The 17,864-nt window shown below is 37.1% G+C and overlaps 1 protein-coding gene across 1 annotated transcript in view; it reads right to left on the minus strand.

Annotated features, from left to right (window-relative positions):
- Window positions 1-2,827: 2,827 nt before the first annotated feature.
- The window catches only part of FRK (fyn related Src family tyrosine kinase), a 97,976-nt gene continuing 82,939 nt past the window's right edge, over window positions 2,828-17,864 (minus strand). Inside the window, exons 4-8 of the mRNA XM_057739072.1 lie at window positions 16,192-16,360; window positions 13,484-13,642; window positions 4,693-4,880; window positions 3,480-3,639; window positions 2,828-3,091 (exon numbers count right to left, since the gene is read on the minus strand). Coding sequence (XP_057595055.1) covers window positions 2,853-3,091; window positions 3,480-3,639; window positions 4,693-4,880; window positions 13,484-13,642; window positions 16,192-16,360 — 915 coding nt within the window. The 3' untranslated portion in view covers window positions 2,828-2,852. The remainder of the gene's footprint in view (window positions 3,092-3,479; window positions 3,640-4,692; window positions 4,881-13,483; window positions 13,643-16,191; window positions 16,361-17,864) is intronic.

Below are 17,864 nucleotides of genomic sequence, written 5' to 3' on the forward strand. Positions count from 1 at the left end.
TTTATGGGACATAAATTTAACAAGGGCTGGCTCATTGTAGGAAAATTCAACTTATCTTTTCCTGATCCTTTTATTCTATACAGGGAAAGAAATTTATGTCAGTTAAAAAAAAAAAAAACTGTTCCTGCTTCTCATAACTGAATCCATTATTTTTCTCTATGATACATCAGGTAAAAACAAGAATAGCAGATTGCTTTGACAGAAACTTGAACATAAACGTCTCCAAGAATCAAATGTGGTAAGTCAAACGGATTTCAGGTAGTATAAAAACAAGAAAGGATAACCTTCTTTTTACATTTCAAAATCAGATCTTACTAAAAAATTTATTGTTATTAGCTGCTATGAAAAAGTAAATTATATAGTAGTTGAATTTTCACAGTGAAATGGGAATGTTTTAATTCATTTCTGCATATGCTCAAGCAGGATTGAACTCCAAGAAATAAACTCAAAGAAAATGAGCTATTTTCTTTTAATTTTTAATAATTGGTTATTTATAATTTGCTATTTGCATTAGATTCTATGACTTTAAATAAATAATTGAATTTGTCCTATACATAGTCAACTAATTAGAAAGATTAGTTGACCTTCCCTTACAAATATTTGCTGTTCATAAAGGAATCAAGGGGCTCTCTAATTGTTAGCTCCACGTGACCCATTTTAGTTTCAAAAAAGTTTAAGTGTATACACACACACACACACCTATTATATATGTATAGTATAGCTACTTCATCTCAGGGGACTTTCTCCTTAATGGACACCTACCCAGGACCCAAACTTCTCTAATTTTATTCAGATAAGCCAACTTCCCAACCTGTCTCCAGAAAAGGTAACCATATTCCCAGCTTCAGTGGCAGAACTTATTCTAAGTCAGCACATAAGAGTCTATTATTGGTCTATAGCTAGGCATATGACCCCAATTTGCCTGAACAGAAAAAGAATGATTATTATGTTAGCTGAAAATACAAAGAGAGAGGCTTCCCATTTTCTCCAGCTAGATGCAAAGAAGAGAAGAGGGAACCCTTCTGATGGCCATCTGTGACCATAGGAATGAGGACAATGCTGCTGGCAGAGGGAAGGTTAGGAAAGGACTTGGGTCTGTGTTAACATCATCGAATTGCTAATGGTATTGTGCATAGAGCCCTCTCTATCTTGTTAAATAACAAAAATTCAACTGAGTAAATTTAAAGATTAAATAGGCTTTATTCAGTGATTTGTGAATCAGGCAGCATCCCTTCTAACAAAAAGAAAACATCTCAGCCATCTGTAGAAAACTGAGGGTTTTAAAAAGCAGAAAGGGGGTGGGAAATGGAAGTCATTAGCAAAGAATGCATTGTTTCAGACAAGATCGCCCTCCTGCCCTCCTATGTGGGATGGAAGGGGTCTATCATGCTGGCCAGGTAATTCCAGGTTGACTGGTTAAAGGTTACATTCCTGGGAAAGGCTGAAACTGCAGTTAGGGTAAGTATTAAGTCTCAGTTTGCTGCCATGGGGCTTAGCACAAGTGACTCCATTTGGGGCCTGTTGTCTCCTTTTTAACAACTTTTGTCTTCCAGTTAGAGAGTATACAGATTTACTTAGTGCTTAATCTACTTTGTGTTGGGGTTTCTGTAACTGCTTAGAAATGCTCTTTTTCCCCTTTAAATAAAGATGAGAGAATATACTAAAAATATTCTCAAAATACTCAAAAATTTTCTTATGAATTGTTTCATTCATGTTGCTTTACATTAGAAGATCTTTGAATATAGATTTGATTTGGAAACCCCCTTTGAGAATTCTCCTTAATCATCTAATGAGGCACAGAACTTGATACACCCATTGCTTAAGAAGAAATAACATTCTTACAAAGGTTAGTGAAAATTTAAGATAAGTAAATACCCTCTTGTCCTACCAGACAAAAAATAGTTTCACAACCAAGGTTATGAAACCTTATTATTCCTTATTCCTACTCTCTAGATCTGAAACAGAGTTTGGCCTGTTTGGTAGTCAATTTGAAAGTCTGTATGCCAAAGATACATTTTTAAAATTATTCAGAAATCCTAGGTCACAGCAATCCTACTGCTCTCCTCTCATTTTCCTAAACTATTTTGATACTTATTTCTCGGATTTTGCAGGCTATTAGATGTTTCTTGTATATTTCCATAGATAATAACTCATCAGCTTTGCAATCTGATTCTTAGCATTAAGAGATTAAAACTAATGTAGATGAGTCTCAGATGACACATACCGAGGTATAGAAAAATTCCATCATTTCCCTCTACAAAATGAGAGAGATTTTAATTCTTTTTCTCAACAGCTGCTTCATTTTTTTATGCATAGGAAAAAAATATGTGCAATTACTCCAAGTACAATCAAGTCTTTTAACATGGCTTTGCCATCATTGTGGTTACAGGATATTTTAAAAGAGAAAAAAAAAATCTCGAAGCACAGGTCCTGCTGTGCAGCAAAGCAATCAAATTCCTTCATAATAACAGCCTGATGGGATTCAGCAATCCGAGGAATAATGAATAACCACTTTAATCAGTAAACAGGAAAATGCTACAACAGTCACTGAGTAAAAATTGACTATCACCTGTTGATCCTCTTGATCGGCATTTCAAACAATAAATAGAAATGTAAGTCTCTTTTAAAAAGAAAAATAACTTTGTTTAGTGCATTTGATTTTGCCAGGCAGTGGGGAAATGGTATTTCATCTTAGACTGTCCTGCAGTATTGCCCAGTTGATAAAATGCACATATAATATTTTTTGTACTATATTGTCAAATTTACCTTATAACTTGGATATGTCAAGATAAATCCATTTTCACAGTTGGTTAATACAATTATATTTCTGAACTGATTATTGAACTTTATTGCTACTTCATTATTTGATGTGCTTCAGTGTTCATCATGAAGTTATTTGTATCTCCATATGGAGAGTCTGTTTCAAAATAATCCTCAAATTTCCAATACAGTGTCTCAAATTTTGGCCGGTCCTTAGGCTCTGCATTCCAGCACTCCAACATGATGTTGTAGAACTGCAATGGGCAGTTAGATGGTTGAGGGAGTCTATAGTTTTGACCCAACATCTGGATTACCTGAGCACCTGCCATACCTAAAAAATATAAAATGGAACCAACAAAAAATACAATTTGAAAATCAGTCTCAAATTCATAGATACTGATACTCTAGAGGACAAAGCAAATTGATTTCCCCAGAGAAACTATAAGGTCTACCATCCCCTTCCCAGGCTGCAGAGACTAAACTAAATCCTGCAGCGAGTAATGTCTATAAGACTGCAATTCAAGAGCAAAGGAGAAGCAGGCAATAAACCACCTCATTAATGCAAATCATCACCATCAAATTTTATCTCTTATGCTCCCACAGGTACATGGTATGGTCAGCCTCATAACTCTGCCCTCTAAGTCTGGGCAAAGCAGTTAAAGTCACACCTAAGTAAGTGACCTGCAGCAGAAAGGCCCACTTTAGAATTAATTACTCACCACTATAAGGCATTTTGCCATAAGTAATGATTTCATAAAGAAGGATTCCAAATGACCACACATCGGACTTAATGCTGAATTTATTAGCACGAAGAGCTTCAGGGGCAGTCCACTTCACCGGCAGCTTTATTTCCTGTTTGGATTCATACATGTCTTCATTCTCTACCTGTTAATGCATTAAGGAATCAAGCCAAGTTAAAGTGGTATTTTTTTTGGCCACCCTCATTCATCTGTAACCTGCTTCACATTAAAATTTAGAGGGAAAAGATTCAAAAAGAGTTTAGTTCAAATGATAATTACAATGATTACAATAGCAAATTGCAAATCTGGCACACCAGACTGAAAAATCTGTGCGAAGTAATTAATGGAATATTATTTGAGAGCCTACTATGTGCTAAAAGTAGCACTGGAAGGAGCATTGTATTACATATGGGAAATTCATCTGTGATGACACTGGCTTTACACCTGGTCTTTAGCAAATGTAAAAAGTGAAAGCAACGCCTGTTTTCTGATTTACTGCTAGTATTGAAGAGCCACTGACTTTTTGATAATTACCATGTAGGATCCAAATGATTTAAATTAATATATCAACTCACTGGGGATCTAATTAATTTTACAAAGAGAAAAGATGATAAATTCATAAAGATCAAAAGAGAATCATTTACTTGTGTTTCATGCCCCCACACTCATATTTTTAGGATACAATGTAGAAATAAAAAATTAAATTCAGAAAAAAAACACCTAACATTATATCTCCTATATCAGTGCCTTTTGGCCCGATGTCATAAAATGAGGGTGGGTGGGGCAGGATTTTAAAAGCCAATGATTGCTGAAGAATTCTGGCAGCATGCATGTTAGTCTGGCATAAAGTGAGCAACAGTGGATAGGGTAGCTGTGTATAAAGTGTGCTACCTTTTGTAAGGGAAATAAAATAGAAGCAGACAAACAGAGGCTACTGGTACCAAAAAAAATGATCATTAATTCAACCACAAACTTAATCACATACTTTCCCATCTGGTTGGTCATTGTTTTCTGTTTCTTTCTCTTTGGTGAAGAAACAGAAATAGGAAGTAATTTGTCTATAGAGCCCTGGATCCTAAAATGGTCAATGGACCAAAAGAACTTGGAGAAATACATTGAAAAAATAGCAATAAATCTATTAGCCTACTGGTCTAGCCTTTTGACCCTTACAAACTAATTAAAACAAAGCCACATCTACCTTAAAAACTCTTGCAAGTCCAAAATCTGCCACTTTGTAGATATTATGTTCACCAACAAGGACATTTCTGGCAGCCAGATCTCTATGGATGTAGTTCTGGGACTCTAGATAGGCCATTCCAGAAGCAACCTGGGCTGCCATGTCTACCTGCTGTGTCAGATGGATTTTTGATCCAGCGTCATCTAGGCAAAAAGAGAAAATAAGAGATTCACTTTGGAGAACATTTGAACTATTGAAGCAAATTCTAAGAATTTTGATGAATGAGCTATCAGAGGGATTAAGTGCCATAACCATTCCATTTCCTGTGAAGGGTTAATGAGGTGACAGTTTTCAGAGCTCAGACACATCTGAAAGCTGAGGCCCTCCCTTCCCTAAATTGAGCATTACTGGGAGAAAGGAGCCACAGTACCACATGATCCAAACACAGCTATAAATATCCAAAAGAGTCCAGGTATTGCCATTTTCAATACCACATGTCACTGACTCATTTCTTCATGGAAATTGTTACTTGGTTGCCTCTGGGTTTCTTTCAAACATTTCATAGTTGTTTTAGTCTTTGAACCTAAAAATGCTAATTTACAGGGCTGAGCCAATGAAAAGTTCTCATTCTTCCATCATGTTGTTTTTAAAAACTAGTTCACAAAATAATGAAGGCTCTATATATGTAGTTATAAACTGTGTATATTACATTTGTACTCCATTAAGCTTGATGCATGTGTTAAATTTTCCTTTCTTAGCCTGTTATTCTTAGAATAGGTTGCTCATCTCTCTAGGCATCATATACCTTTCATAGACATAGTTTCTCCTACTACTGATTCTATATAACCAAGTATAGGAAATTTATGTAGTAGAGTCAGTTTGATCATTACTAGAGAGGTCAGTGTTTGTGGTGACTTTGTGAAATGGGGTCAGCCATCCCTGGATAGTGTTTAGCTGCCATACTGTTAGTAGACATCTTCAAATTTCTGGAGAACTAAAAAGGTCTCATATAAATCCAAACTATCATTATCCCTGTCTAAATAAGCCAAATATTACCAAAAAGGCATTAAATTTATGGTCAAGAGCCCTAGATACAATTCATGACTTGAGAGGCAACTACAGTACAGAAGTGAGGAAGATTGGTTTGAAGCTAGAGTGCCAGAATTTGAATAATCAGGGCTCTACCTTACATTTCTTCCTGACTTTGGGCAATCTGCTTAACAGTCCTCTGCCTCAATTTCTCCATATATACAGCAATAATTATCATTACCTTATGGTATTATTTGTTAAAATGAGAATTAAAATGTGTTAATACATGTAAAGCATTTAAAACAGTACCTGGCACCTAGGAAGAACTTAGTAAAGCCTACCTGTTCTTATTATCTATCATGGCTGCTGCCTGATCAGAATTAAACAGTTAAAGATTCGTTAAGCTAGATATGCATATGGATTACCCAAGTGGAAATGTCTAAAAGTAGACAAGCATATGGTTCTAAAGCTCAGAGGAAAGCATGAAGCTAGAGACATGGACTTAACAGTGATTGTTTATGAGCGAGAGTTAAACATTAAAAATGGGTGCTAGAAAGTGATAGAATCATGAGAAATGCCAACATTTACAGTGGGCATAGAAAAGTAAACCTGTAAGAAAACTGACAGGAATCAGCCTAAAGAATGAGAGAAGAACCAGAAGAGAACATCATAACAGTCAAAGGTTTGAGGAGAGAAAATCACCACCATTGTCAAATAAGTCCAGCAAGATAAGAACTAAAAAGCATTTCTTAAATATAATAATTAAGGAGTCACTGGAGACATTGGTGGCAGGAAAAGGGTCTCACTGGAGATGGAGTATACAGGGTTAAGGGCTGCATGGGTGCTGAGGAAGTGGAGACAGCAAGAGGAGACGTCAATTTCCAAAACCTAGTCAAAAAAGAAGACAACAAGAAGCTAGCAGAGAAAAATATAAGTCAAGGAAGGGAAAGCAATTATCATGAAGTTCATGATAGTGAGGAACTGTTATTGATAAGGTAGTAGAGGAGTTTCTGGGGTGCTGGCTATGTTCTCATTCTTGATTTGCATAGTGGCTACACAGTTGTTTACTTGCTTACTTTATAATTACATGATAAATATATATGTAGAAAGGACTCAAATCTTACATGTCCTTTCTACATGTATGTCATCTTTTACAATTAAAAAAAATGAAATAGGGACTTCCCTGGTGGTGCAGTGGTTAAGAATACATCTGCCAATGCAGGGGACATGGGTTCGACTGCTGGTCCGGGAAGATCCCAAATGCCGTGGAACAACTGAGCCCGTGCACCACAACTACTGAGCCTACACTTTAGAGCTCGTGAGCCACAACTACTGAGCCTGTGTGCCACAACTACTGAAGCCCATGCGCCTAGAGCCCATGCTCCGCAACAAGAGAAGCCACCACAATGAGAAGCCTGTGCACCACAACAAAGAATAGCCCCTGCTTGCCACAACTAGAGAAAGCCCACACACAGCAAGGAAGACCCAATGTGACCTAAATAAATAAATAAATAAATAAATAAATAAGAAATAAATGGAGTAAAGGGAAGTTTACAAATGGGAAAGACCTAAGCACAGTTTGTGTGTGAGGGTGTGTGTATTTTTAATGCAAGCAGCATATCTAAATAGAATCTGAGTAATAAAGGCCATTTATGACAAACTTGCAGCTAACATCATACTCAATAGTGAAAAGCTGAAAGCTTTTCCTCTAAGATCCAGAATAGAGCAAGGATGCCCACTCCCACCACTTCTTTTTAACATAATATTGGAAGTCCTAGCCACAGCAGTCAATAAGAGAAAGAAATAAAAGGCATCCAGATTGGAAAAGAAGAAGTAAAACTTTCACTGTTGGCAGATGACATGATACTATATACAGCAAGTCCTAAGGACTCCAACCAAAAATACTATTAGAACTAATAAATGGTTTCAGTAAAATTTTAAGCTACAAACTTAATCTGTTGTATTTCTAAACACTAATAATGAACTATCAGAAAGAGAAAACAATAAAACCATCCCATTTACAAGCAAATAAAAAAATAAAATACCTAGGTATAAATTTAACCAAGGAGGTGAAAGACCTGTACTCTGAAAACTGCAAGACATTGATGAAAGAAATTGAAGATGATAGAAATGAATGGAAAAATGTTATGTGTTCATGGATTGGAAGAGTTAAATGTCCATTTTAATTACCCAAAGCAATCTACAGAGTCAATGCAATCCCTATTAAAATACTCACAGAATTTTTCACAGAGCTAGAACAAGCAAATAATGGAACCACAAAAGACCCTGAATAGCCAAAGCAATCTTGAGAAAGAAAAATAAAACTGGAAGTATCACACTCCCTGACTTCAAACTGTACTACAAAGCTATGGTGATCAAAACAGCATGGTACTGGCACAAAAACAGACACATAGCTCAATGGAACAGAATAGAGAGCCCATAAATAAATTCACATTCACATGGTCAATTATCTACAACAAAGGAGGCAAGAAAATATATTGGGGAAAAGAAACTCTCTTCAATAAGTAGCATTGGGAAAACTAGACAACATGTAAAAGAATGAAACCAGACCATTTTTCTCATTATAAAAATAAATTCAAAATGGACTGGAGACTTAAATGTAAGACCTGAAGCCATAAAACTTCTAGAAGAAAACATAGGCAGTAATCTCTTTGACACTGGTCTTAGCAATGTTTTTTGGGGTCTATCTCCTGAGGCAAGGGCAAAAAAAGCAAAAATAAACAAATGGGACCAAATCAAACTAAAAAGCTTTTGCACAGTGAAGGAAACCATCAATAAAATGGAAAGACCGCCTACTAAATGGGAGAAGATATTTGCAGATGATATGTCCAATAAGGGGTTAATTTCCAAAATATATGAAGAACTCATACAACTCAACATCAAAAACAAACAATCTGATCAAAAAATGGGCAGAGGATGTGAATAGGCATTTTTCCAAAGAAGACATACAGATGACCAACAGGCACATGAAAAGATGCTCAAATCACTGATCATCTAAGAAATGCAAATCAAAGCCATGAGATAGTACCTCACACCTGTAAGAATGGCTATCATCAAAAAGACAAGATATAACCAGTGTTAGCGAGGATGTGGATAAAAGGGAACCCTAGTGCTTTGTTGGTGGGAATTTAAATTAGTGCAACCACTATGGAAAGTAGTACAAAAATTCCTCAAAAAATTAAAAATAAAATTGCCATATGATGCAGCAATTCTACTCCTGAGTATTTACCTGAAGAAAATAAAAACACTAATTCGAAAGATATACGTACCTCAAAGTTCATAGTGGTTATTTACAAGAACCATGATATGGAAGCAACCTAAGTGTCCATCAACAAATGAATACATAAAGATGATTGGAGCCTCTGCTGACACTGTGACTGCAGCCTTGTGAGAAACCCTGAGCCAGAAGACCTGGCTCAGCTGCACCTGGACTCCTGACCACAGAAACTACGAGATAATAAATGTTTGCTGCTTTAAGCCACTACGTTTTGGGATAATTTGTCGTGCAGCAGTAGATAACAGGTTGACATTAGGAAAATAATATCAGTGCTATGTATATGGTTAAAAGCATGGACTGTGGAGCCAGATTTCCTGGGTTTGAATTCTCGCTCAGCCACCTTGAATAAGCTACTTATTCTCTCCATACCTCAGCTTCTTCAACTGCAAAATAGGGATGATAATAATAATACTCATGATGTTGTTAGAATAATGAACTAAATTAATACTTGTATAGGACTTAGAAAAGTGCCTGGCACACAGTAAGTGCTATACAGTGTTTTCTAAAGAAAAAAAATTAAAATATATATGCTCCCCTCCTACCACTATACCATATGGTTGATTTCCAGTAAATCACCTCATTCAATACTCAGAACAACTATAGGAAGTAGTTTGCCCTGTTTGATAGGGGTTCCTACCACTCAGAGGAATAGGTAATAATTTGTAGAGTGGAGATTCAAATCCAGGGTATATTGGAGGCTGAAATCTCATGTGACATAAATTTATTCTATACTGCCTCCCTAAAATCCACCTTACACTGCTGAGCACCCAAAGTCAGGGGCTATGAAGAGGCTTCCATTCATACAAACAGCAAATAGTTGTGTAGTTGTGTTCAGTGAAAGGGTACCTCAGTTAAAAAATTCCTGTCTGCTTCAGTCCATTTAAGTGACCTGCTTACGAGAATGATGAATGTGCTAGGACTTGATTTGTAAAACAAAGAAAATATATGGACATACACTAAATGCTCAATAAGTATTTATTGGAAAGAAAACAAGCCCAACTAAACTAAAAAATGCAGATATTTATCCTCTTTAGACTTCAGTGAGAAATACCAGGTATCAATTACCCTTAGTGCTAAAGTTTTTTGACAAACCTTTCCCATTTTGGGGAAATTTATTACAAAAAAATATTCAGCCAAGCTTAGGGACTACAAATATGGTTCTGTAGAAAAATGTGTGTTATTTCAACTATCAAATACAACATCTAATCCTATTACAGTGGATATAAAAAGGTTTTCACTGACAAGCACAATAGTGCAGGAAACTGAGTAATAACACATTTCCTGCCCTGAAACAGTGCAGTGGCCTAGGAACTGTGTACAACCTCAGAGAATACTTCTAATATAGCAGCCAGATGTCAAAACTGATATAAAGGTTCATAGACCTGTGACAATTTACATCTGCAGCAAGGAAATATTTTCAATTATGTTCCATTACTCAAGAGCATTTCAGCTTAATAATATTTATCATTATGGGCTGTTTAAGAGTGGCAGATTCATTTTAAGATCACTTTGTTGAAATCAAATCCTCTCGATTGCTAAGAGAGTATCTGTAATGAGCACACCTTCATTACTCCTCCTCGCTACTAAGTATCCTGGCAAATGAAGGCCTTTGTAAACTTGACCCTGATGGTTCAACCCAGAAGATGACAAGGGTTTGTGCTCAACCCTGAGTAAAACTCATCAACAAGCCACAGAAATCCTCAATGTTAAAAGGAGTTTGCAATGTACTAAGCATATCTTTTCAAGCTGATACCAAGCACAACAAAAAAATCCCAATTATATTAGATTCAGGATAGCCCTGACTTAATCTATCCATTAATTTATTCATTCAGTTAGTCAACACACAATTAGTGCACACCTTCTCTGTGCCTGACACTGTTCTAGCACTAGAACAAAGAAAAATCTCTGTCCTCTGCAAGTTGTATTTTAGAAGACACTAAAAATAAGCTACATAAATAAGCCATGCATTATATGATGATTAACAGCTAGGAAGAGAAAACAAAAAGCAAGAAAGAGGAATACAAAGTCAGCAAAGAGAGATTAAATTTTAGAATTTAGAGGGTAATCTGGGAAGGACTCGCCATAATGGGAACATCTGAGTAAAGACTTTAGTAAGTGAGAAAGTGAGCTGTGTGGATAAGTAATGGGAAAAAAATTCAGGTAGAGGAAATGGCAAGCGTGCAGGGCCTGCAGCAGAGCACATCTGGAAGATACAAAGAGTAGCAAAGAAGGGCAGTGTAGCTGACAGAGTGAACCAGGGCAAAGCTGTAGAAGCTGTGGTCAGAGAGGTAATGGAGAGCCAGGTCAGGCAGGACTTTATGAGTTATACAGAGAGAACCAAGGAGTCAATGAAGATTTGGGGCTGAGGAGGGACGTGACCTGATTTACATTTTAACAGGATCTCTCCAGCTACTGTGTTGAGAAGTGACTGAAAGGGTCAAGAACTGAAAGAGGGAGACCAATTAGAAGGCTACTGCAGAATCCAGGAGAGAGTTGATGATGACTCGGACTGGAGTAGGAGTGTTGAGAAGTGGTAAAATCCTGGATATATTTGGAAAGCAAGCCAGCAGGATTTGCTGGTTGGTCTGATATAGGATGTGAGAAGTAGAGATGACTCTGAGATATTAGGCCTGTGGGTTGACATTGTCAGAGAAGGAAAGACCGCAAGAGGTGCAGATTACTGAGGATAATATCAGATCAGTTTTGGGACATATTATTTTGAGATGTCTAATTAGACATATGTAGTAGAAATGAGGGCTATTCATGAACTTCTGTTTTTTCCTGCTTTTAAGCACTTTACAGGGTTGTACTCCCCTACTTCCTTTGACTTGATGTAACCAAATGAAAAGGGCACAGAATTCACCCCTTCACTCCTGGTCAGAAGCTTTAAGAGCCAGAATGAGCTTAGTCCTATCCCCTGCTCCTGCCAAGGTGATCAAAAGACCTGAGCCACCAGTCAATCTATTTCTCACACATAGCATGAGCAAGAGTAAACACCTGCATTAAGACTCTAAGATTTGGAGGGGTTTGTTACTGCATCACACCCACATTATCCAGACTGATACAGTGTGCACGTGGAGAAGTTAAGAAGGCAATTGAATATATGATTCTGAAGTAATAGAGGGATGTAACTTGTGCAATTGGTAATACATAAATGTTATTAAACAGTAAGACTGGTTGAGATTAGCAAGAAATCTAGTGATGTTGCAAAAGAGTCTTGGAAAATTCCAAGATGTTGAGAGGTCTGGGAGATGAGAGAAATCACACAGATTGAGAACAGGTGAGAAAGAAAGAGAAAAGGCCATTGGATGACATGTCCCAGAAGCCAAATGAAGGCAGTGTTTCCAGAAGGAGAGAGTGTCCATTGAATTGAATATGGCTAATAGGTCTGAGAATTGAGAATTGACTATGAGATTTAACAGCGTGAATGTTTATAATTTGACAAAGCACTCTCATTAGAGATGACCTGAGATGGTTCCTGTACTTTTGTCCCTGGGAATAAGACAAAAGGGGTCATTGGCTGAGGTTAGTCTCTCTGTGGTGGATAACAAAATCTGATACTGTTAAATCTGATACCTTTGTGCAAGGGAGCTAGGTATATTTTTTGTTTTTAACCAGCACTTAGCAGGTATTATCTAGTTTTGCAATTTAATATCACCAGCTTCACAAGTCACCCTGAAATGAGAGAATACTCCTATCTTCCCGATATCTTTGTTCCATTATTCTCACCTCCCTTTACCTCTATACATTCTATCAGTCCCACTCTGACATTCCAAGAAAGTATAGAAAATGCCTCTTTTTAAAGCATGAATTATTCTCTCAGTACTTGATCTCCACTTCTTTGAATGTCTCATTTTAATGCTTATAATATTGTTGCTTATTAAATTATTCATTTGTAATAAACATCAAAATTCTACAGTGCCCTTAAGTCTTCTCAGACTACAGGAAGCAGATGTAAAAATAAAGTAATAGTATACTTCTGCTTTGTAATCTGAATATTCTAATGTTGCCTAGCAGTTGGAAGCATTTTCAATACCAACAAGCACAATGTTGTCAAAAATTGGCAAAGAGAAAAATAAGGGTACCTTTCCTTCCCTTCCCCTGAAAGCATTCCATGTCCCCTAATTCTGAGCCATAGAAAATACTGGTCTATGACTGATAATGTTCAATTAGTTATTGCAAGAAACCAAGCATCATGAAAAACATTATTCTTCAATTTTCCACATTACATTTAACTACTCTGATATGTCTATGGTGAACAATTTGTTCTTCCACCACATAAATATTTCTCCTCCCTTTGAATACACAATATATATCCTATTAAAGAGCAAGTTGAGCAATTCAATGTTAAGACATTCATTGTCACAGATATACCGTAGTAAATATCCTTTGGGTTATAGAAGGCTTGCTAAATTGACATTTATAGGACTAGCTAAACTAAATTCCTCTTTTCTTCCTTTTATTAAGCCTTTAGCTTACTTTGGAGATATTCTTGCAGACTTCCATGTCTCATCAACTCTGTAATAATATAAATTGGATCTTCTAAAGTGCAAACAGCATAAAGCTGGATAAGCTTTGGATGTCTTAGGTTCTTCATTATCTGTGCCTCCCTCAGGAAGTCATCCCGATCCATTGAACCTGAAACAAGAAGAGGGGGAAATCACTTTATGTTATTGAGGCGTTCCTATCCTCACAGCAGCCTGGTGGGAATCACCAAGATTGCTTCCTGCCTCTCAGTAAAGTAAGAGCATCAGTGTCACAAACCTTCAGATTTATCAAGGAAGAGAATCAGTTCAACCAGGGCAACCTAATAACTGATGTGTTGGTGCATCAGGGCTGTGTGGCTTATGTATTATGACCTGTAGGTGAAGAGAGGTTGATTCAAGTCCATGTGAAAAGTGAAGGAAAAAGGAGAGACTGACAGTCTAATTGATAAAACACGGCAGGCATCTTAGAAGCATAAAGAGAAGACATTCTATTAACATGAACACTGGAAGGACACTGAATGTTTAATTACTGCAGCAAGCTTTTCTGTCCAGGATCCAGAGAAGACTAACAGTTGCCCGGTCCTTGGTACCCACTGTGGGAAGAGCTGGATTACAACCCTAAAAATCAATGACATTCTGCCATATTTATGTCTTGAATTCTGCAGGGACATGTATCAGTAGTATAAGCCAAGTAGAAAACATTCAAGGGCCACTCCCAAAACTTAGTGTTTTTTTCCTCCACTTGAAGCTGATAGTCAGCATTTTCTCCTGTATTAATATCTCCACAGTCAGCTTTAAAAGCTTGACCAAACAATAAGGGAGACATGGGAGCCTTTTTTGAAGACTCATCTACAATTAAATTGTACTTAAATGGCTCAGCTCTGAGTCACCATGCAAAGTACCAAGTGTCAATAGATAACATAAATAAAACCTAAGAGAAAGAAGACTACCTGGAGTTTACATTTCATTAGTCATTTAAAAACCTTTTATTTCTTTTAGGGCATGATGTTTCAGAGCCATTGCTGTAACTGAAGGAACACAGTTGCTTCACATCACAGTATTCACTATGGATAATGCAAATATCATTTTCACTGATGCTCAAAGAGTCTGTTTCCTTCCTCATCCTCTCACATTGAAGACTTCACAGCTAATATTTTGAACCCCAGGCGTGGATAAGCTTTGACATTCCAAGCTAACACTCTGACTGTTTATTAATATGCAGTTGGAAAGAGTTACATGTGACCTGCAGATCATTTCACATAAAGCATTTAGACAATCTAAACTTTGGTATGCCTTTTGAGAGTCTAAAAGTTCACTACCCAGGCTTGATCAAACCCTAGTTCACTGTGTGATCTTGAACAAGTTACCAACGTCTCCGAACTTGAGTTTCTTCACCTCTAAAACATGGCTAATAATCCTACTGACATAAAATCATTGTTGGGATAATAGCATTGTCTGGCACATATGTGTTCAATGAGTGTTGACCATATTTTACTGTTATTAATATGCGTATTCTTAGGAAAAACCAAACAGATCAACCAAGTATTTCTCTACAGGCTGAAGAAACGAGGCAAAGCCTTACAGAGGGAGAATAGTGGGAAATGGCCTATTCTCTTCTCCATCAGTTTTTGCTGAGCTCCTTTGGTTCCATCTCTACCACTGTTTTGCTCCACATAATCAAATAGGATTAAAGTCTTGAACCATTGTGGCAAAATGGAGCTAAGAATAAAAGAGGCACCCAAACCATAATAAAAGACCATTTTTGGTTGTTATAATTAGTTTGGCCTATAGTCTAGCTGGTGATAGTGAGATCATCCCCTCACCCCCAAATAATCTGATGGATGAAGTTTCTAGTGATAGCAGCAATTACGATCTCCATTCAGAAAATTTATCTATGATAAGTTTCTATGGTGATGCTTTGGGCGGCCATCAGATTCATGGAATGCAGGACACTTAAATCATTGCCAAATTAGACCATCCACTAGAGCTGTAACCACGGTACGTCAGGAGCCTCTGCAGGGGAAGCCTGCTCAGAGCACTCCATGGCTATGCTGGTTACGGCTGACCAGCTGCACAGCAAAAGAGACCCAATCTCAACTCAGCTGGTAATTCAACATTAAATATTAATTTTTGTTGTCAAAGCTATCACGGGAGTTGATTTCAGGCTCGTCTTTATTGCGTTGTAGTCTGCTGAGCAATAAACAGCTGAGAGGATTGATTAATGGCCCCAGTGAAGTGAAGACATTTAAGCAATCACCAAAGCTGTTTGCTGCTATTACACTGTAAATCAATAATAATTATTCCTGTTGGAGAGAAAACTATCGTGGCACTTTTTTTTAATATAAGAAATCTGATTTTTTGTTCTCTTTTGACCTCCAAAAGGCCTTCCTGAGAGAGCAATGTTAGGATGGATAGCTAGTTGCTTCTTTTTTGGAAAAAAATGATTAGATTGGACAATGAAGTTTCGTCTCAGTTGTCAACACGATTAGGATTCAAAATCATAATCATATCTGCAGTAATTGTGAAAATCTCAGGTGCTGGGATACATCATTGTGGTCACCTGTGCTACAGAAAGCCATTACAACACTTGCTTGGTGCCGCCACTGGTTGTCCCATGACCTCTTGGACATTTACAGTGGCAAGTTGAGCTTATAAAAATCAACATATGCCATTTAACCTTTGCCATTCTGGTTCTCGTACCTGGTTTTAATGTTTTCACTGCTACCGGAGTGGTACTGTTCCATAGGCCCTCCCACACTTCGCCAAACTGACCAGCTCCTAACCGCTTCAGAAGTTGTATGGAGCTGCGATCGATCTCCCACTGGTCCACAGTTTTATATGACAAATCAAAGGGAGCTGGGACTTGTATCTGTTTCACAGAATAATTAGAATACAGGTAAGAAAAACATTATGTTTAACAATTTTTTGGTTGAAAATAATAGTCTAGGTACTTTTAAAAAGAGACATCATTTTTAAAACCAAAATATTGTAAATTTTATTCTAAGTACTTTAAAATGGAAAGCAGTTGTGGTAGAATCTGTATCATTACCTCTTCCAGCTGATCTCCTCCCAAATCCTGCTAAGTCGGGCACCTTGCTGTCCACTTGTCCCACCCCACACGCAGATACCTCCCTCCCACCTATCTGGTGGGATTTCTTTCTGCCTCACCTACATAAATCAAGTTTCAAGGCTAAACTGAAGTTCCATCTCATCCACAAGTATTTCCTCAACTTTTTGGCCTATAGTATTTACCATATGTATCACAAAACTTCTCATAAATAATTTCATCTTTTTTCAAATTCATTTACTTATTTGCTCATTCATTTACTTATTTAATAAATAAATAAATATTTTTCAAGCACCAACTAGGTTACATTCTGTAAACAAAATAGGCAAGGTCTCTGCTCTCCTAGAGTTCATAGTCCAGTTTGTCATCCGCCTTTAGAAATTTATCTTATCTCCTCCACTAAGTCATCAGCATCTTGAGTACACAGAAGGTCATCTATGCTTTGTAAGCCCTTTTCCCTACCAGAATTCAATAAGATTGGTTAAAGTAAGTATTTTTAAGTCATATCTTTGTATCAGGGGAACTATTTCTTAGGATAAGCTGAGATATTCTTGTGAGGTCATTCCTGTACCATCTAAGATGTGCATATTTATACCAAAATTGCCTATTCACCTGGCAGGATTTAACTCATAAATTCCCTACATACTGGACAGAATTCTTCAGCTTCTACTTGTCTGTAGAATTCTAATCAGGCATCACCAGGAAGCTTTCACCCGTCATCGGGTATAAACCAGAGTTCGCTGTACCATTGACAGTACATGAGACCTGAACTCTGATGAGGAGCTCAGGGCTTGCCCCACTGAGGTGTATGACCATTATATAACTTTAAACACATTTAGGTAAAACATGCAAACAACAGAAGTTAATGACAGATGTAGATAAATTCTGTGAATGTTACCTCCTCCCGCTAAACAGCCAGGCCAAACAGTCAAACTGTTAGAACAGTTAAACGACATCTATATGCAGACAACCAAATAATGAGCCTGGTCATTTCATGTTAATATTCTTGAATACAGATCATCTAAGTAAGAATTATATTCCGGCACTTTTCCCCCTCAAGCCATATCATTAAATTCTGCAATAACAAGATACCAGATTAGATTCTTAGTGCAAAGAATGAATATTTTCTGTGTTCAGTGATTACTTGAGGTCGGGACTTGGCAAACTTCTGAAAAGAATGAGACAGTAAATATTTTAGGCTTTGTGAGCCATATAGCCTGTGTTTCAAATACTAAACTCTGCTATTATAGCAAAAAAGCAAAAGACAATCTGTAAATGAATGAGCATGGCTATGTTCCAATAAAGC

The sequence above is a fragment of the Hippopotamus amphibius genome, chromosome 6, assembly GCF_030028045.1.
Source record: "Hippopotamus amphibius kiboko isolate mHipAmp2 chromosome 6, mHipAmp2.hap2, whole genome shotgun sequence".
Lineage (NCBI taxonomy): Eukaryota > Metazoa > Chordata > Mammalia > Artiodactyla > Hippopotamidae > Hippopotamus > Hippopotamus amphibius.